Genomic DNA, 21,556 nt, shown 5'->3' with positions numbered 1-21,556 from the left:
ATTCCACCCTTCAAAAGTTTAAAAAGTACAAAATAATGCACACATAAGAATAAGATGTTGATATCGCACATTAGAAGGTGTTAATAGTGAAAATTATATTTATTTTTGAAAGAAAAATATTTTTAAGATAATATAGAATTTTTTATTAAATGATTCTTTTAATAAATAAATATTTAAAAGTGAGATATAAAATTTATTTTTGATTGAGTTTTTTTAGTCAGACAAACAAATTAATGATAGAGAATTATTTAATATTTAATGCAAATTACGATAATAATTTTGATAAATATATTTATTTTAGTTATAATAAAGTTGTAATTTATAAGAAAATAGAATAATTTTTTTATAATTTTAGTACCTTGATGATTTTTAAATTTTCATTTCTTACAATTAATCAATATTAAAAGATTATTTCTTAATATTTCATCGAACATCATATCTTAATAACAATATTAAGAGAAGAAAAGTAGACAAGTTAGGCCGTCCTTTTAAAAAAAAAAAAAAGAAAAACCACTCTTCCTATTTCTCTGTCTCCTTCTTTAGAGGGTCATAAACAAAAGGTCATTATTGCTCTGCAAGCAAAAGATTTTGGAGTTTTCGCATGGCACGCACGGTAGCGTGTGCGGCGGGTGCTAGTACGAAATGAATAATCGGCATTACCATTAGTGAGCATTCCACTTTTTTTTTAACACATACAGATAAACTGTAGTTCCAACATAAACCTAAGCTTTGAAACCAAGCTTTTCTTTTTGTCATTATTACCAGTTTGTTAATAAACAACAGATAAAACTACTCGAAGGAAATGTTAATTATGTGAAACCGGGCGTTACTTTAGGTCCAAGTGAGGTCCAGTTTGAAAGGCCCAAAATGATTGGCCTGGAAAATGGTGATAGTTCAAGGCCCTGGAGCCTTAAGCCCAAAATTTCTATTTATTGGACAGCCGCTGATATTATAATAAATCATAGCAAGGCTTCTTACCACAGGGTCCAAGATAGTGCAGTGGTAAATTCTTTTGCCTTTTGATTGACGTAGAAGGGCTTTTCCCCGATTTGTATTTGAAATTTTGGAGGATGCTATTTATGTAATTCATTTTGAGAAATACATGGTTCCAGTTAACTGAAATATTGATTGATTGTTATTATTTTTTTTTTATCGGTGGAATAAAAAACGAATAAAAAATTACAATAACTCATATATTTTGTTCGGTGAAGTGAAATGAACTTCCTTTGGTGATTGATTGTCCTTTATCATGTTGTATTATATGAGGATATTCAAATAAATTACTTGAGAAACATTGTTTCCTACTATTTTGTTCCGTTCTCCTTCCATTTTTCCACAAAGTTGTTTTTTGGTTTAAATGGATAAGAAGTTTCGGATGAATGCATGATTAAAGTTATGTTTAAGAAATTTTTTCGTTAGTTTTCTTCCCAGCAAAGTTAACTAATAGTTGGTAGGTATAATTGATTGGAATAAAAGTATTTTTATAAAACTAATATAAATTTTCATCATATTTATAAGTTTGTCTCTCTCCTTTGTTTTTCTTCCAAAAATGGGGTGTAAGATTTTTGGTTTTAGAATAATAATAGAGCATACAGGTATTAACATGATGCATGATGGAAAAAGAGAATAGAGTTAGAGGCCTGAATACGTATGTATTAATCTTGTGATGATGGGTCAGCATTATAGAGAGAAAAGGTAGGAAGGGTTGCACATCTGGCAGCACCCGGATTTGGCGTTGGTAAAACCGCTTCCTTGTCTGCAGAAGCATGGGCACATAACAGATTCAACAATAATAACGCAGCTGAAAGACAAATCTATCCATGATCTAATTTCTTAATTCCCTCTCCTCTGCATGCACAACAATGGCTATCATATACGCACAATGAAGCATTGTAGAATATATCCATCGCCATGCGTTGGTTCCCTACCCTCATCTTCTCCCATTCTCATTCTCAGTCTAATTCATCAACATCAACTTCGTCCTCATCTTCTTCGGCGACTCTAAAGTCTTCCCCTTCGACGTCCTCTGCCTCCGAACCCAGGAAGAACAGCCGCTCCGCCTGGTTCTTCGGGAAAAGGTCGACGTCGACGCGTTCCAGGAAGCTAACCCACATCGCCGACTTAGACGCCCTTGTCGTGCCCCCCTTGTCTCGCTCCCCCAGCACCTTCGATCGTTCCTCCACCTCATGCGTTCAGCCTCAGCCTTTGCCCTTGCCCAGAGACGCTGATTACCGTTTTCCCTCGCCCAAAGATGCCGCCGTCGACAGACCTGACGCCGCCGCCGTCGATGTCACCCTCAGCCCTGGTTTTCGAATGCGCAGGTAATATAAAATAACCTGATTCCCATTTCATTTGGTGCATGCATGATGCATGGTTTCCGGTTTCATTATGTAACTAGTAGGTCGTTATTAAAATCATTTTTCATGTTTTCGTATTTAAATGTTTATTAATTGTGCTTGTGTGCAATGTAACCAATTCTGCAGGTTTGTAGTCAAGTACTTTATTTCTCCATCCTTTCAACCAATTGGTCAATTATGAGGAAAAAAATTGGTGTACAAGACGACAAAGAAATAAATTAAGAGAGAAATATAGATCTAAAAAAGTAATATGATACTACATTAATTAGAAGAGAGACAAAAAAAAAATGTATATATATATATATATATATTTGTAATACAGAGGTATTTATGAATATTAGGATTGGTGTGGGAGGATTTGGTAGCTTGTACAAGGTTTTGAGTTAATTTATTTGAAAAGAGTATGTTTATTTCAAGGGCCATAAAGCTTTATTGTTGGTTTGAAATTATAATTTTATTGGGTGATTGGTGGGTGGATTTGTGTGTACAGTGTTTTTGCGAGGCAAGAGGCAGTGAAAAGTGTGGAGCAGGCGGAGACAAGCAGTCAAGGAGATGGGTGCTGGTTCCCTGCAAGAAGTGCTCCAACGAGTCCTTTCGCCAGTCCGAAAACTTGCATTAAGAAAAACGATGATTTTGTTCCATACCATTACGTCTCACCCAAAGGAAACCAGTTCTGGTCAGCACCAGAGATGCCCACATTCGACACTTCCCACCCACCTCCCGCTTTCTTTGATTTATCAGCATTACGCACCGATAAAATTCTTTCTCCCCACCAAAGCCCACCCGGAAAAAGCCTCGCTGCCCCACATCCAAAAAGCCCAACTGGCCCTTCTTCTTCTCTATCCATCCCCCCCAGGTTATCCCTTGACACCTCCATAGCACGTCGTGAAACCAATGCTCTTCTCACTGTTCACCCCTTACCTTTGCCTCCTTGGGCTGGGCCTGGGGCCCCCATGCTTTCCCCATCTTCTTCTACCTTTTCCCCTCCCTTGGCTAAGACTGAACCCATGCCCATGAAAAACCAGTGGCAAAAAGGGAAACTTCTTGGCCGTGGTACTTTTGGAACTGTTTATGCTGCCACCAATAGGTATGCTATGTTATCTAGTACAAGTTTCATAAGCATTAATGCTATTTCCATTCTCTCTTTCTTGGAATTGAAGCTCATTTAGGACTCCTTTTTTTTCCTCACAGAAAAACTGGAGCATTGTGTGCAATGAAGGAAGCGGAAATATTTTCTGATGATCCAAAGTCTGCAGAGTGCATAAAGCAGTTAGAGCAGGTTATTCATCTCAATAGTTAATGGAGTATATACAACTGTTTATTTATTAACTGTGTAAAATACACTAACTTCCATGTTGTATTTTTAATTAAGATTGTCTCACCTTAGCTATATGAAGTGTTTTATTTACCCAAAATTATTTCCTTTCTATAATTCACTTTATACATCCTCATTACCAATTTCTACCTTTTTTTTTCCAGGAAATTAAAGTTCTTAGCCATCTGCAACATCCAAACATTGTGCAGTATTATGGTAGCGAAATAGTAAGGAAGAATTCCTATTCATGGTGATTAGTTGCCTAAAATTATTCATTATTTATAGAACTTCTTACTAATATCTTTGGGTTGTGTTTTAACTAGGTAGAAGACAGGTTTTATATTTATTTGGAATATGTCCATCCCGGTTCAATGAATAAATATGTTCGTGAACATTGTGGTGCAATAACAGAATGTGTTGTTCGGAATTTCACGCGCCATATTCTATCAGGCTTGGCTTACTTGCATAGCAAAAAAACAATTCATAGGTACTGTTCACGTGCATGAGAAATATCTACCAGATATTTGCGTAACCATTATAAAAATTATTAGTTTTTTTTTCATTCTTTCAGATATTACTAATTCAATTTGGAACTAGAACATCTGATGTCATTATCTTTTTCATTTGTTGCATGTGTGCAGGGACATCAAAGGAGCTAACTTGCTAGTTGATTCTGCTGGTGTTGTTAAGCTTGCTGACTTTGGGATGGCCAAGCACGTGAGTTGTAGAATTCCCCTTCTAAAGATAATCATATTCATATCCCGAGAGAGAATGGTTCTCTCGTTGTACTACTATTTTGGATTTCTACGTATGATCAATATGATTATCTTTTCACTGTTAAAAAGATTCCTGAGGGAATTTGCATTACAAAATGCAGGCACTAAGTTACAAGTACCAAATTTTTTGTTTTGGAAATTTCTTATCTTAGAATTTTATTTACCCATTACAGCCATTGCGGAATATCGGGTACATCTGCTAATTTCTATTGGCTGAATATGTATCTTGTGCTTTAGTGCTTACTTGTAAATTTGTGACATGTACAAAAGTGGTGTGTCTCCAAGTTCTATATATGCATGCGTTATATAATTTGAATTTTTTTATGACATATATATAATTATGGTTTCTCCAATATACCATTGCCACTAGTAGCTTTTGTGTCCCCAATAATACTTTTGGGATGTCTATGTCCACAGCTAACTGGACATGTTGCAGATCTTTCTTTGAAGGGAAGTCCATATTGGATGGCTCCAGAGGTATATACTAATTAAGTTTATAACTCTATTACTCCACGATGTCTCATGCGTTCTCTATAGACACTTATTCCTCATACATGCAGCTTTTTCAAGCGGTTGTGCAAAAAGATAACAGCTCTGACCTTGCTTTCGCTGTTGATATTTGGAGTTTGGGTTGTACAATTATTGAAATGTTCACGGGGAAGCCTCCTTGGAGTGAGTACGAAGGAGTAAGTACCTGCAAACAAAATTTCTTGTCTTTTATCAGTCTGCTATTCAGGGCACTTCAGCCTCGTGTAACATAATTATAATTCTCTTTCTAATAGACTCTCTTCTGATATTGGTTAAAATTTATTTGAATTCCACTAGTTTAAAAGGAGATGCACCAAATGAGAAATGAGTCTCATTTAGTGAGACCTACATCAATTTCACCAAATAAAAGAGTGTGTCAAAAGGTGTTAGAGAATATAATGTTATTATTTCCTTCTCAATATTGGTATAAGAACCCCAATATTCATTAAAAGAACATTCTTGATTGTTTCAATAACTTCATATCTAGACATGGTTATACAAGCTTAAGTGAGATGCTGAAGTTTTCTAATGGATATTATAATGCACATAAACTTTTTATATTGCTAAAGTTTGGTTTAACAACCAGCTTAAAGCATATTTATACAATTTTTTTCGTTTGTTACAGCTTGTGGATTCAGTATAGATGCTATATGTATACATGTCCAATTCATTTTCTAACTAGGGGTGAATTCTCATCTAATTATGCAGGCCGCAGCTATGTTTAAGGTTATGAAGGATACCCCTCCTATACCAGAAACATTGTCAGCAGAGGGTAAAGATTTCCTAAGACTTTGCTTTATAAGAAATCCAGCAGAGCGACCAACTGCTTCAATGTTATTAGAACATCGATTTCTGAAAAACTTGCAACAGCCAGATGTTTCATCTTCCATGCAGCTGTATAATGGAACAAACTTGATGGTAATATAAATGTTGTGACTCTTATACAGTAGTATTTGTCATATTATGGTATTTGGTATTAAATTCATCTAATGTTGGCAGGATATCCATAGTCCCAGTGAGTTGTCTGAAAATAAACTTGATCAAATTTCTATTCAAAGTGCACATATTCCTAAATGAAAATTGGTCACTGAGAGGTGAGAATTTCTCACTATTTCTTCCATAGATTAGGCAAATATCTTCCTGCATATTTCATTTTAAACAATGAATTCATGATCCATCCATTTCATGTGCTGAGATTAGGCAAATATTTAATATCTAACAAAATAACTTCTATCTGACAGTGGCATTGCAGTGCCCTTCTCGCTCTACTATTGAAGTACTTCCTTTCCTCACTCTCTAAGTCTAAAAACTCGCCTGCAACACTCTCAATGAGATTTCTTTGTCTCTGTCAAATATGGCAATAGCAAAAAATGGTATTTAATTTGAAATGATTGCGCTGGGAGAAGTTCTCACACATTATGCCAATGGCTTGAGTTCATACGGACTTTGTTTTAGGTGACTTGCACTTGCACTTGCACCTGGAGATGTTGCAGGTTGTTTCCCGGAATCATCATTGATGCCCCTTTAAGTGACAGGCTTGTTCACTGTGGAGTTTACCGCACGAGAATATAGAAGCAGATTTTGTATAATATTAGAGTGATCCAGCAGCCACACGAGTCCAGTACAAAAAATTAACGACAATAACATCATTCTTTTTTCCATTAGATTGGTTCATTATTCGTTACACACTGATCGAATAACAACATTGTATTTCGTTTTTTAACAAAATTTCCGTATAAGAAAACCTAATGACACATGTAATTAGGTTTTCAATTTTCATGCATATAATGTTAAACTGAATTAGATTAACCAGGGGTTTACTTTTCTAGCTGAATTGTTTGAACAAAATGTATGAGTAGATATAAGTTCCTTAGGCTACAATTCAATTAGATTATATTGATCCCTGTTTTAAATGAGGCAAGAAATAAAAAATGGCTAATAATAAATTGAAAAAAACTGAAACTTTCCTTTCAAATAACTGTTACTACAACAAATAATCCTTAGCAACATTTTTTTGTCAAACACTTATTAAAAATATTATATAGATATAGGCTATATATAATATTTAATAAAATATCACGAAAATATATTAGTAATTTTATTTATATTTGATAATATTTTTTAAATGTTACAAAAAGCTTGTAGCAACATTTTTAATAAGTATTAGAAAAAAAATGTTACTAAAAGTCTTATGTGCAATAATGTGTGATAATCAATAGACATGTGTAAATCTTCAATAAGAATTTTTTTTTATTGTTAAAACTAATGGTGAATAAATCTTCAATATTTGTGGTTTCAGATATTCTTATAATTTTTTAGTTATAAAATAAAGAAAATATCTCTTATATTGTTCAAATATTAGGAGATTTCTAGAGAAGATAAATGTGTTTGATAAAATATTTTAGTTAGTTTTTATATTTTTTTATTTGGTATTTTAAAAAACATACGAAATATTTATGATTTAATAAAATAGAGTTTTAACTTTTAGCTACAATTAACTTTTCAATTTTCATTGATTTTCTAGCTAATTTTGTCTAATAGACATTTAAAAAAAGCATAATAAATAGGTATATTCAATGACGATTGTTCCCACTAGAAAGTATAATGTATTCTTAATCAAATCTACTTGTAATGTCAAATATTTCACGTCATAAATGGCTATTTCGGTATAAAAAAGAAAGTTTACCTAAGCAATATCTTCGATAGTTCCACAAATATACCTACACATATATCTGATCAAAGATTTTTTTTAAAAATCAATATAAGATTTTCGTCCCTTGAAGCCAAAGTATTTTAAGAATTACATGCCCTTCATTCCCTGTTTTGCGGCCTCTTGTTCAGCAGATTGTGGGATCATTATTTGGTCATAACATCAAAAGTCAAAACCACAAACTACTAGGTTTGTTTTCTCCAAATTAGTGCAACAATTTAGTAATTTATTCCTTTTTTTTTTTGGAAAATCCTATTTGTTACGCAAGCAGATTTCATAATAAGTGCACAAGTTATTCCCATAAATTTTCCTATTACATATTTTTAAATATTTTTAATCAATATTTATTTTAAAAAATCACCACCATCCATTTTTACATTCGCGTATAATTGTGATTTTTCTTTTGTAACAATTAACATATTCCCTCTGTCATGTTGATAGGCATTTGTATTAAGCTATACTAGAATGCGATTCCTCTTATGAGAAATCTGAAATCTAAATATAGACCATTAAATCATATTAAATGACTAAGACTAAAAAAATGCTCATTTTTAGGTGATTATCAATATATGATTTTGTGTTAAAAAAATCAATATATGATTGTATAATCCGAATTTAAAGGTTTCATTTATCATCATAATAAAATATTTTCATGAGAGTAGCCCCAGCTATATTATATGTCTATTTTTTTTTTACTGGAAAAGATCTCATATATGTGTCTATTCTTTTAAATATTACTAAAGTAAATTTTAAGTCATAAAACATAACTTAAATTCATATGTTTAAATGAATTTCACTTTCCAATTTGACATTAAAATAATGTATTTCATATAACATGTAAAATTGACTCTACGTACCTCTCTAAACTGGACAGACACTAATATTCTCTTAATAAACATTTTAAAAAACAGAATTAAGTAGTAAATATTAATAACACTGTATTTGTCTGGTACTATATCATAGAAATGGATTTGGGCTTGGGCATATCATTGATTAAGAATGGCATTTGATTCTTTTGTCTTTTGTAACGGCGTGACCTGGTGACAAATAGGCGTGTTCACGTGCATTTATTTCACTTTCTGTGTCCAACTTTACTTGTCAATATTCCATTAGTGCCAGAGAGAGAGAGAGAAGGTGAATTGAGCCATGGAACCTCCTCCATCACAATCCATTGAAATTTCTGGCCACGGATACCAAGCTGGGGATGATACACAAGACAAGGTCATCAATGAATGGTATTCTTCTTTTTCTTTATAAAATTTGATGTGATGTGAGATATAATATGTCTGATTATTGAAATACTTTAACTTTTGTTTTCTGGATATGTAGTTGCTCTTGTTGCTATGACTGTACACAGGGTCTCTTCGATTTCTTGTGCTGCAACTTTTGTTAGAAGTCTTTAGATTAAATTTCAGTGTTATTACTTAATACCAGCAATATGTAAAGTCATTGGGACATAGGTATATCGAGAAGTTCTTTTCCCATCCCCTTTATTACCATAGAATTGATGGATGATCAGAATTAACTAAGAAAAAGTTGTGATTTTTAGTTATTGTGACTTTTAGTATGAATATTCTTCGTTTCTCTGTCTTTTGGGATGCCTTTACTTTACCAACTGAATTTGAGTTTGATACTATCCAAACCGCGTTGGGAATTTCAGTAATTTTTTTACTAGCAGAGGACCCTTTTACCAAAAAGTAAAGTGGGCCTGCAAAACTCCTTTTCTCCTTTTACATGTTTGATGAATGAAGTTATTTTATCTGAATCACAATACGCTTTCTGGATAGTAAAAATGAACAAGTACCAAATACTCAAATAGTATAATATTAACTGTAACAATTGTTCATGGTGCTAGTGGGATTCAAGTAATGTAATTCCAAACAAATTTTTGAACTATATTCGAAGAATTAATCGGTTCACTGTAACATTTATGAATAATGGGCATTTGACGCTAAAAGAAAAGAAAAAAAAAAACATTCTCAAAGCGAATTGTGTAAAACATTTTGAATTCAGTTGTGATGCAATCTGTCAGAATGAGACCAGTTCTTATGTTTTGGGCTGAATAAGACCTACACTTCATAGTTTATTAGGCTTGGCTAAGGAGATGCTGATTCTATAATGACAAGGAACGCGTTTTGCATGTTAAGGTGTGAGGATCCTTGAAAGCGAATAAGCATATCCTTGAATTTAATTATTGGGAGTTAAGTAAAACAAAGGGATTATGTGATAAAGTATTAGAAAAAAAAATACATGACTTTAATAAATGTTATTAAATATATTTATACATCACCACCGAATATGAAAATCAAACTGATATGAAATTATTGAAACTTAACTAAAATTTTTGAGTTGAAATTATATATATATATAATTTTTAATATGCGTCAAATATTCATATTTAAAATCTTGTCCCTTAAATTTTACTTAGGAATCTACGGATGATGTGTAGCTAAAAAATTATTATTCTGGAAAGGCGTAAGTATATTTTTTATTCTTAATAAATAATTGATGTTTGTGTTTGTTTCTTAATAATTCTTTGTTTTGTGTTGAATTTAATAAAACAAAATTTTTGTTTTTTCTCTCTAATAAATTATGAAATTTTGTGTTTGTTTCCTTATAATTTTTTTCATTTGTTATTTGTTGAGTCTAAAAAAATTATTAATTTATTAAAGAATAAATGTAAAATTCATTAATTTATCAAAGACTAAAATGAAATATTAAGGACCAACAACAAAATTGTTATGTTAGTAGAGGTTGGGTGCAAAGCAAAATTTATTAAGAAACAAATAAAAAATTAAATATTTATTAGGGATCAAAAACATATTTAAGTGTTGAGTAAAAAAAATGTTATGGAAGCAATTATTGAAAATTGAAATAAACATAATGTTCAAGTGCAACAAAATCTTTTGATAACAAGGGAAGTTTGTTTCGTAAAATCTTTTTTCATTGTTAAGAATATTATTTCTAGAAATATAATATGAAAATATTATTCATGGATATTTTAAGAAAATATGTTTGATTATATTTCAATATTCTTGAGAATATCTTTTAAAATTAAAAACAATTCAAATGAAAAATACATAAAAAAATTAATAATATTTTAGGAAATAATTTTCCTTATTCCCGTGAGAATATGTCATTCTCATCTCTCATCATCATGGAAATAAAAATGTAAAAAATTATGATAAATTTATAATAAACATGGGTATATAATATTTCCATATTAAATTCTCATGAATGAACTTTTATTACGTGAAACAAGGCATTCTAAGAGAGTGGAATATTCCCTTGTGCTTGTGTGTAAAAGGGAATTTATAAAAATATAGACGAGTTTGTTGAAATAAATATTTATTTTACAATAAATATTTATTTTAATAAAATAAATATTTTTTTTGTTTTTTTAGTGTATTTATTTAAACAACTTCTGCTTAAGAAATTTAATTATTTTCTATCTATTTTAAGAAACAAATCCCATCTGTTTTATAAATAAAAACTTATATAAAAATTATTTTAAAGCTTTTGTATAATTTAAACGAACTCATTCATGATTGATAAAGATTATATACCAAAAAAATGTAACAAAAAATAAAGAATAGAAGACGGACCGTCAAGGGGCAGGCTATGAGCTGAATGTGGACTATCGACTATTGATATTCAATTTAATTAAAGGGACATCCATTCTATAAACCCCACTATTCTTCACTGGAATCCAGGTCGGAAATCAAAGATTAAAATTTCTTTTTTTAAGTGCGTCCACGATAATAAGGCGATTGGTCTAATCCAATTTAGTATCATTATCTAGTATTTTGCGTGCATGAGTTGATTAATTTATTTTATGTCAATTAGTTCAACTCGCAAGGATTATCAAACTTTGTTTTTTCAAGTGCATGGTATATATGTTTTAATTCCCCGTTGGTGAACATCCATCAAGATATCTTTGGATATTTAATGGTGAATGTATTAAAATAGATGGATAAAGCAAATTGAAGTCTAACAAAATGAAATAGAAATATATAATAGAGTTAATATTTCAATATGCTCTATCAAGCTCAAAGAGAGGAGAGTGATTACATACATATCTCGCAATTAAAGAGACTGAGGTGATCTTCCAATGGTGATTTCCTGTGCTCTGTATCAGTAGGGTATACTTGCAATGAGTTTAGCACTTAAGTCGTGGATTAGGGAAAAGAGGAAAACATATATTTATTATGTTAAACTTAACTTATTTTAAGAGCATATTTATCAGTAAGGTTTTATTGTTAAACAACCTGCTTGTGGAGTTGCACGATTGGTAATGAAGTGGCAGACAAAGAGAGTGAGGGAGAGAGTTGTTTCTATAAGCAACTGCCATATCACACAATCATCCATACATACAATTTGCAAGTGAAATAAAATTCTACAATCCAATAGCGTTTCAGAGATAAAAGTGCTCTAATTAAAAAATATTACGTTTGACTAGCTTAAACTAATTAAACAACATATATATCTCACATAATAGCAGTTACGTGAACTTGATCATGTCATTTCCCACAGAATGCATGGTTATTATTTCCTGTTTTGCTAGCTTTTATCATGACTGTACACACATAGTCCACCACATGACACACACAGTCAAATGTAACGCACTTTCGGTATATATCTATGATTTCTGCCTTCAAAATTCTCCTCCTATTCCCTCAATGCATACGACTTATCCTCAAAGTGCAAACTTCGCAGTGTTGGGACAAGTAGGAAAAAAGAAAACAAGACACACAGAGCACGCTGATAGTGATTATACTCTTTGTGGGAGAAGTATAAAGTCTCACACAATAGGTAAATAAAGACAAACATAAGTGTATATAAATATAGAGAGGTTAGGTCTAATTAGTTTGCATTTTTTGGACGATATAGCTCCTATGCTTGATACAAATTCATTCCAATTTACACAAACTCCGTTGGACCTGTGTGAAAATTCTAACATAGTATCCGAGACTAATAACAGTTCATAACAATCCTACCAAAATAAATTAAAAAGAAAAGAAAAAAAAGACTCAAAGTCTCAAGAAGCACAAGCTTAGACAAATTAAAAAAAGAACAATATGAAAAACAAGCCCAGGCAATAAAAAAGTAGCTACAACCTAACTAAAAAAAAGTAGTCCAAGGCTAAGATGGTACCTAAGTTACAACTGGGCAATAAACAAACCAACCTAATTAGACTTAAAGAAGTGTTAGAGAACTATAAAGTCACATATCGGTTAATAAAGACAATCAAAAGTCTCTATATTCCTCTCGTGCTTGATACTATTTTAGTATAGTCCACACTCACTCTGTATTGGACTTGTGTGAAAATTTGAACCCTTGCAAGGCCCCTATTTTCTTCATAGGGAGACGTAATGTGTCAACTATGCAGTGTACTTTATTGAATGTAGTCTTAAAGCTGTAAATTTTTTTTATCAGATATATATCATACTACATCATCTTGCCACTTAGAGCAATTGTTAACTTCATGAAGTGGGTCTACGCAAGTTCTTCACTCCATTAACGACTTGTTACACCAAAACAAAAATAGCAGACAATTTGGATTTGTACCAAACTAGAGTGATAGGGACATGGATAGTGGCTCTGCCACTCTCCAATAATACCAAGATAGTAAATGTTTTATTTTTTCCTATAAATGGTTTTAGTTTACAGCTTATTGTCACAAGCAATTCCAATTGAGTTGTTAGCTAATTTCTCTCGTTGTCATATTCTAGTTTCAACTTATGGAGTTTACCTCTAATAATATGCTTCCTTTTGTTTCAATGTTTTGGCTTGTGTTCCTAAGTCCTTTAGTGAACTGTCAACTTTATTATAATTTCTATGACTCAACTTGTCCAAACCTGACCGGAATTGTTCGATCCAACGTGTGGTCAGCTATGGCCAAGGATGCAAGAATTGCTGCTTCTCTCTTGCGCCTTCATTTCCATGATTGTTTTGTCATTGTAAATATATAAGCTGTCTCAATTTTAGTTATTCTTTTAGTTGGGATAATTTTATAGATTTTTTACATGTGCTGCTTCTTTCATTTTTTGTTACAAAGGGATGTGATGCATCTGTGCTACTTGATGATACGGGCACTTTAAAGGGGGAGAAAAACGCACTGCCTAATAAAAATTCACTCAGAGGATTTGAGGTCATTGACACAATCAAGTCTGCATTGGAGAAGGCTTGTCCATCCACTGTGTCATGTGCTGATATACTTGCTCTAGCGGCAAGAGAAGCTGTTAATCTTGTAAGACACCAATTTTTAACTATTTGGAATATAGTATTTAATATATGATATTAGAAATGCATGGATGCAGTTGCAACAACTTTCCTGTTTATCGTTTAAAACGTTCTATTTTGATCCTATAGTTAGAATTATTTTTACCTTTTAGTTCTACCCGTCTAATGAATGTGACACAACTCATGTAATTTGCATTCATCTCAAACAACATTAGACGGGACTAAAAGATAAAGAGGGGTAATTGTAGAGATCAAATGATAGAGTAATTAAACAAACAAAAAAAATATTTAATAGTTGGTTATTTGATTTTGGTCATAGTTTAATCATATTGAATGTATACATCAAATCAAACATATTAAAACCTTTGGTAATATTTTCAGAGTAAAGGTACATTTTGGTATGTGCCTCTGGGTCGTAGAGATGGTACAACAGCAAGTGAGAGCGAGGCAAATAACTTGCCATCACCCTTTGAACCTATAGAAAACATTACCGCCAAGTTTATATCCAAGGGTCTTGAAAAGAAGGATGTGGCAGTACTCTCAGGTTGGCTAATTAATACTTCCTTCACATTTATATTATATGCTTCAGTCTTGCAGGCTAATCATAAGACCAAGTTTACAAATATTCATGTCTATGTAACGAATGTATAGGTGCACACACTCTTGGCTTTGCTCAATGCTTCACGTTCAAGCCTAGGCTCTTCGACTTTGGTGGCTCTGGTAAATCTGATCCAGCACTTGATGTTTCACTCCTACAAAATTTAGTGAAACTGTGTCCAAATCAAGCTGACTCTGACACCAATTTGGCTCCCTTGGATCCCGTCACCACCAACACATTTGATAACATGTATTACAAAAACATTGTGAACAATTCGGGGCTGCTTCAGTCAGACCAGGCTCTTTTGGGTGACAGCACCACTGCTTCACTGGTCAACACGTATAGCAAGTGGCCTCTTATGTTCTTCAGAGACTTTGGAATATCTATGGAGAAAATGGGTCGCATAGGTGTACTCACAGGATCACAGGGGCAAATAAGAACAAACTGTAGGGCTGTTAACTAGATATATATCCGGCCATTTGCATTTGCTCTTTGTTGGCTTTTAGAAAACTTTGCAGAATGCAGACTTCTATTATATAAATGTATAATAATATGCTAGGGCCTAGGAGCATGTTTGTGTGTTTCGATAATTAATGGATGCAACTAGATTTAATTATCAAATACTGTATTTTTCTTTCTGTCGTGAAAAAGTTAAGTTTAAAGAAAAAATACCTCCTCTTATAAATCTCTCACTGATGTACAAATATTATTGTTACAACGTTATTATTTGACAGCAGAACCTAAAATAAATAAAAAAATCTGAGACTAAAATAAAAACATAAAGAATTAAAATAAAAAATATAGCAAAAAATTATGAGTAAATTGCACAGAATTCCTAAGATTATCTCATATTACACTATGATACTTTTCTATTTTATAACGATACTTTGAGCCTCTTCTTGAGTTGGTATGATATTTTTTTTATGGCCAGGAGGGTATTCAATGTAATAAAGGCTCAAAGATTAATAGTCTGTTTGGATGAAACAATTTAATAGGAGAATTCATTATTTTTTAAAGAATTTAAAATGATTCATGATAAAATAACTTGTTTGGATAGAATATTTGAAAAGAGATTTAATTTTTGATATTTTTATGAATAATTTTAATTGACTAAAACAGAGAGATTTCAAATTCTCTCAAAAAATATAGAATTTGAAATTCTTTTTTTGGATATGTTCACTCTAACTCACGTTTTTGCTCACGACTCTTTTTCGCTCAACACTCACAACTACGGGTGACTAAAGTTTTTACGGCCGATATCGACATAAGTTGTTTTTCACTGACGTTGGCCGATGTTATTTCGGTCAGAATTTTTTTGTATGATGTCAACCAAAACTATTTTTTGTTGATATCGGCTAAGTTTTTTTTAGATGATGTTGGTTAGGGTTATTTTCTCATTGACATCAGTCATGGGAAAATTTTGCTAACGTCAGCCAAGGATTTTTTGGGTCGTTATCATCCAGGTTTTTTCAGTTGATGTTGATCAATTATTTGTTTGGTTGACGTTGGCTAGATTTTTTCTATTGACATTGGTCATGACTAACTTTTGAGTAAACACCAGTTAGGATTTTTCAATCGACGTCAGTTAGGTTTTTTCAGTCAACATTAGTCAAAGCTATTTTTTAGTCAATATTGGCTAGGGTTATTTTTTAGCTGATGTTAGCTAGGATGTTTTGACTGATGTCAACTAAATTTTCTTAGCCGACGTCGGTTAAGATTTTTTTGCTGATATCGACTAGGATTTTGTATCTGACATCAACCAGAGTTATTTCTTAACCACATTAACTAGGTTTTTTTGTTGATGTTGACTAGGGTTTTTTCTACTAATACTAGCTAGGTATTTTTGATCGACATCGGACATGACTATTTTTAGTCGACATCAACTAGGTTCTTACAATCGACATCCACTAGAATTTTTTTGGTTGGCATCGGTCAGAGCTATTTTTTAGCCAACATCAGCCAAGGCTATTTTATAGCCGATGTTGAGTAGGATTTTTTGTCCGACATTGGTCAGGGCTATTTTTGAGCCGACATCGGATAAGTTCTATTGGTTGACATCGACCAAGCTATCTTGTAGTCAATATTGGATAGATTTTTTTGTCAACGTCTGCTAGGATTTTGTAGGCCGACGTTGGCTAAAAATAGTCTTGGTCAATGTCATTCGAAAAAGACCTTAGCCGGTATTATCCAAACAAACCCTAGCCGACGTTGGTAAAAAAATCTAGCCAACATCAACTTAAAAATAGACTTAACCAACGTTAGCCAAAAAATAGCCCCAACTGACATCAGCTGACAAATATTCCCGACATACTTTGACAAAAAAAATTCTATTTGACGTTGACTAAAAAATAGTCTTGGTTGATGTCGTTTTAAAAACATCACTGGTTGTGGTTAGACAAAACAACCCTAATTAAAATTATCAATATTTTGTATTTATAAACCCGCGTAAGCGTTTTCACTCAGCGCATGCCCCTCCGGATAGAAAAGAAAGCCACGAATCATATGTCTTCTTTCAAAGACTACTTGCGGGGAATATCCGTCCGCCACAAGTGCGGCCTCTATGTGCCTTTCGATTGCAAGTTGACTCCGGAATTATTAAAAATTGAAAATATTTTTTAATTAATATTTCAAAATTAGATTGTGTTTATTTTCTATAAAGTTTAATATTAAAATTTTATCTATTTAAAATGTAAAATTGAAGTTTTGCATATAGAAGAAATTAAATTGCCCTATCTAAATAAAGAATTTAAAATGAAAGAAATTTGAATTGATTTATTCAAACAAAACATTTGAAAAATAAAAAAAAATTAAAATCAAAGCAATTCAAATTCTAAATATTTTAAATTCTTTGAAATTTTAAAATTTCTTATCCAAATACAAGATAAAAGATTTTCGGTAGGATTCAAAATCGGAGAAGTATGGAATATAATAAAGGCAAATTTCAAGAGGAGTGGCTTAATTTTCTCAAAGGTCATTTAAGCCTAAATATAACATAGTTGTATTAAGGATAGTTCAATAACTTGTGGTGCACCAAAATAAATAATGAGTTGCTTTAAAGAATTACCTCTGATTTTTTAGGTTGTTCCCCGTTATTTTTTTTTATCAAATGAGGGCCATAACAGCAAATTAACTATTGCATATCCATTGGGAGGGTAAGCCCATACAATAATAATCACACCCAGAGAAAAACATGGGTTCCAACCCAGATGTCACGGGCAGCATTGGCCAACCAATCGACAACGAAAGGGCTACATCTCCCTTGTTCCTACTTTTGTTTCCTTTAAACTTCGGTACGATGCATCCTCTATGATCCATCGGACTCGAGCTAGTTTCCTTTCTTCTTTTTTGTTCCTACTTTTGTTTTACCCAGTATTAAATTAAAAACAAAGCCTTTGATGCATATGTAGTGTTTTTTAATACATTGAATTATTGGTATGTTGTAGCTCAAAAGTTAAATTCCTATTTAAGATATTTTCTGTCCCGGCCTATAGAATTAAACTCACATGTGATTTTACTTACTTTTGTGAATTTCTGACGCTGATTTATCACATGAAGGAATTGGAATTAATCGGATGAATACAAACAAAGAACTAATCTTCATTTCGCTTTCTATCTTTTCTTTACCTGCAGTTTCAAATTAATACACATTTCTTATGTTTTGGTTAGGGTAGGAATGAAGGAAAATGACCCTGACAAAGAAAGATAGATAGAAAAAATGGGCGAATATTTGTTTTTTTTTTCTTTTCTTGTTTGTTGGGGACAAGGAGGGTAAGCATGCGCATCAATAGTGGGGCTCTCTGATATGAAAATTCTGAGGTAGGTAGTCATCAATGCGTGAACCACCATGTCTTCTTCGTGCATGTTCAGCCTTTTTTTCTCACTCTCCCCATCATCATCACTACTTTCCGTTGAGGTTCCCTCTTTGACTTTCATTAAAAACTCCTTCGTGTTTCGATTCTTAGTAACATGATTACCAAACCCTTTTACTTACATGCCTCATTATTGTTTGAGGAAGTCAAACTTTCCATTGTAAATCGAATTAAACTTTAAAATTGTTTGATGCTATCCTCTCTAGACAAGTTAAACCATGTCACGAAAACGAAGAATTTGAACTTTGACAAAGTATAAAATGCATCTGAGTTTAATTTATGATGTATTATCTAGCTAGGAATCAATTACCTTAACTTCCCTTTTATGGGCATACCAAAAATCACGGATTGGTGTGTGAATGTGAATATCTGAAGTACCGATTTGTTGCAACTTTCTTTCAAGTGTAATGAAGAAAGTGATTTTTGAACAATGCAATCAATTAGTGACAAGGAAACTAGCTATCAAAATGTTGCATTAATTAGGAATGATTTGTTTTATCCATTATGTGCATCTTAAGTCATATCACATCACGATAACTGGTCTCTATTTTGTCTGTGTTAAAAAAATGAATAATTAAACTCTTAAGACAAGAGGCAAATTCTGTCATTTGTGGAAGTTGTTGATTTTTGGACGGAAGTTCTTAACACTATTCTATCCAATTTGAATTTTATCAAGATACTATAGTTCGTTTGTTTTTCTTTTTTTTGCTCGACTCCTACTTATTTCCAAAACACTGGCATACAAGGAGTGCCAATAATTACCACAGGATTTGGCGCCAAATGCCTAGCCCATTTCAGGAAGTCATCATGTCAGCTTCCAGCATCATCAATATAAAACACAAGTCAAAACAAGAAATCAAGTGCAGCAAATAACATAATCATAATAATGGACAGGATTTTAGAATTAAGTATGATAGTGTACTGTATGTGTGTTTCTAAATATATACTAGTATATGACAATTGTGTTTCAAGTGAGTCCAACTTAAATGATTCTATTCAACATAAAACACTAAAATAATCTTAATTTGGATGCCAAATACTCTAATTATATATATATATATATATATATATATATATATATATATATATATTCTTAACTAAGTTTATTTCCTGTTACAACATTGCTGAGGTGATTATCAGAAGGTAACTTGTCGCTATTAAATTTCTAATAGAAGGAATTAATGATTAGATACAGTTGACTAAGTTTCTATAAATGACGCACAGTGTTACTTCATCTTTAATTAATCAACCTCTTAATTATACTAATATCAATTAACCTCCTGTAATGACTAATCAGTGGGTGCCAAGGGAATATAGCATATAATTCAGCAAAAATGATCAGGTGCCGATAAAGAAAGTAATACTACTAGGCTACTAGCTAGCTGAATCTGATCATCAAGTGCTGAAACATAAAATACGGGTCAGGATCAGAAGTGTGGGCTATGTACTTTTCTGCTTTTAAGGCGGCAAAGTAAAATGAAGTTGCAGAGGAACATTTTACGTACGTGGGGAGCTGAATCATGTTGATGGCGTAGTGAGTGGGCAGCAAGAACAACATAATGAATCTATATTAAGTCTTCGGATGAGGTTCCAATTCAAAACCAAGACAACAGAACACAAAATATAATGATCCTAATAATAATAGGACTAAACTTCAATTAGGTGTGATGTTTATTATCAATAATACTATGAGAGTGTGGACTGTGAGAATGGAATATAACAATAGTAAACAAGAAAAATGGAATAAAACTCCATTAATAATGTTCTAAAGACAATAATTAAAGACACCTTATCGTAAGAATCTCTCGAACAGTAGTCTCTTAATATCAGTTAAATTTGAAGAGACATGTAGAAGAACTTTGTAAGGACAATAATAATACATCTTTTTTTATTTGAAAGGCCAATAATAATACATCTTATATATCCTTCAACCATATGATAAATGCAATGTTACTTTTTGGTGTGTAAATAAGCTTCTTCCATGTTTTAATTTAAATTATCTCATACTTTAAGTTTATACATATCTTCGTATATAAATAAATTAGTTATTATGAACATTTTCATCATCAAATTTGTCATTAGTATTATAGATCTAGTTACAGTTGGTATTAGACTTAGTATTATAGATCTAGTTACAGTTGGTATTAGAGTCAAAGTCGCAAGAGAGGCTTAGATATTGATATTACTAGTGTTCACGACTTCTTAGTTTCGTATATTTTAATCTTTTTTGTGTTGAGTGTAGCACATGAAGGTGTTTAATCAGGTGTAGGTAAGCTTTCTCTATCTAGTGGTCCTGGTAGAAAATCTAGAAGGATGATAAATTTATTGGTTAGATAGATTAGGAATAAAGATAGTCGATATTGTCGTATAAAATTCAGAGCTAGATTTTTTTTAATGATAAATTCAGAGAAAGATTTTAAATTTATAGATTTTATTGATCTTATATTTAATAATAATAATAATAATAATAAATAATAATAATAATTTGATTATTTTAGTAAGGGTCACCTATTTTATATGAGAAACAATTTTACTTGAGTCAATTAAAGTAATTATGAATAATAAAATTCATCATTTAATAAATTATATCCCACGTTAATTTATGCGCTTGATGATAATAATAAGAGTTAATATGTTTTTGTTTTATGTAAATTAGTGCTTTTTATTTTGGTCCCAATAAGTTTTTTTTTTTTAAATTATTCTTTATAAATTAAAGTTTTTTAATTTTGATTTCTGTAATTTTTATTATTATTTTTAATTCTTATAAGATTTTAATTTTTTCATTTATAGTCTTCATAAGTTTGCACTTACAGGAATCAATTTTTTTTTAAAAAAAACAAACTTACAAGAATTAAAAATAAATAAAATATCTTATAAAAATCAAAATCAAAAAAATACAAACTTATAAAAACTAAAATTAGAAAAACAAAACAACTAAAAAAACACTAAACTTAAAAAAAATATTTAAGCCTAATAATAAACCTAATGCGTAACCTTGTTTGATAACTTTTCTTTGTAATAAAGTAATGTTTATATTTGAAACTTTTGGAAGCATAAGTGGGATTGAATGGATTCTTCTGTTTGGGATTTATACTAAAAGGGTGATTCATTCCAAAGAATATCAGACACAAGACGACAAGATAGGTATAAATTTCATTGA

General features: G+C 31.7%; 3 protein-coding genes and 1 long non-coding RNA gene across 4 annotated transcripts; all 4 read left to right on the top strand.

Annotated features, from left to right (window-relative positions):
* The first annotated feature begins 1,869 nt into the window (after nt 1-1,869).
* On the top strand, nt 1,870-2,538 carry LOC121173044 (uncharacterized). Its single transcript, XM_041006782.1, has 2 exons — nt 1,870-2,321; nt 2,484-2,538. The coding sequence occupies exons 1-2, from the start codon at nt 1,912-1,914 to the stop codon at nt 2,536-2,538; spliced, it is 465 nt and encodes a 154-aa protein (XP_040862716.1). The 5' UTR covers nt 1,870-1,911.
* Nucleotides 2,539-2,687: 149 nt separating this feature from the next.
* LOC100816259 (mitogen-activated protein kinase kinase kinase 5) lies at nt 2,688-6,664 on the top strand. The gene is made up of 11 exons (XM_041006781.1): nt 2,688-2,725; nt 2,848-3,444; nt 3,549-3,636; nt 3,837-3,899; nt 3,996-4,159; nt 4,314-4,389; nt 4,866-4,925; nt 5,009-5,134; nt 5,685-5,894; nt 5,976-6,070; nt 6,218-6,664. The coding sequence occupies exons 1-10, from the start codon at nt 2,688-2,690 to the stop codon at nt 6,051-6,053; spliced, it is 1,500 nt and encodes a 499-aa protein (XP_040862715.1). The 3' UTR covers nt 6,054-6,070; nt 6,218-6,664.
* A 1,940-nt stretch (nt 6,665-8,604) lies between these two features.
* On the top strand, nt 8,605-9,276 carry LOC106795160 (uncharacterized). Its single transcript, XR_001383438.3, has 2 exons — nt 8,605-8,921; nt 9,016-9,276. It is a non-coding gene; the product is annotated as an uncharacterized lncRNA (long non-coding RNA).
* Nucleotides 9,277-12,936: 3,660 nt separating this feature from the next.
* Nucleotides 12,937-15,148, top strand: LOC100815708 (peroxidase 10). Its single transcript, XM_003537297.5, has 4 exons — nt 12,937-13,646; nt 13,745-13,936; nt 14,311-14,473; nt 14,581-15,148. The coding sequence occupies exons 1-4, from the start codon at nt 13,428-13,430 to the stop codon at nt 14,988-14,990; spliced, it is 984 nt and encodes a 327-aa protein (XP_003537345.2). The 5' UTR covers nt 12,937-13,427; the 3' UTR covers nt 14,991-15,148.
* Nucleotides 15,149-21,556: the final 6,408 nt, after the last annotated feature.

This window comes from Glycine max, chromosome 11 (assembly GCF_000004515.6).
Source record: "Glycine max cultivar Williams 82 chromosome 11, Glycine_max_v4.0, whole genome shotgun sequence".
Taxonomy (NCBI): domain Eukaryota; kingdom Viridiplantae; phylum Streptophyta; class Magnoliopsida; order Fabales; family Fabaceae; genus Glycine; species Glycine max.
Note: the sequence above shows the minus strand (reverse complement) of the source record. Positions and strands in the feature narration are given on the sequence as shown.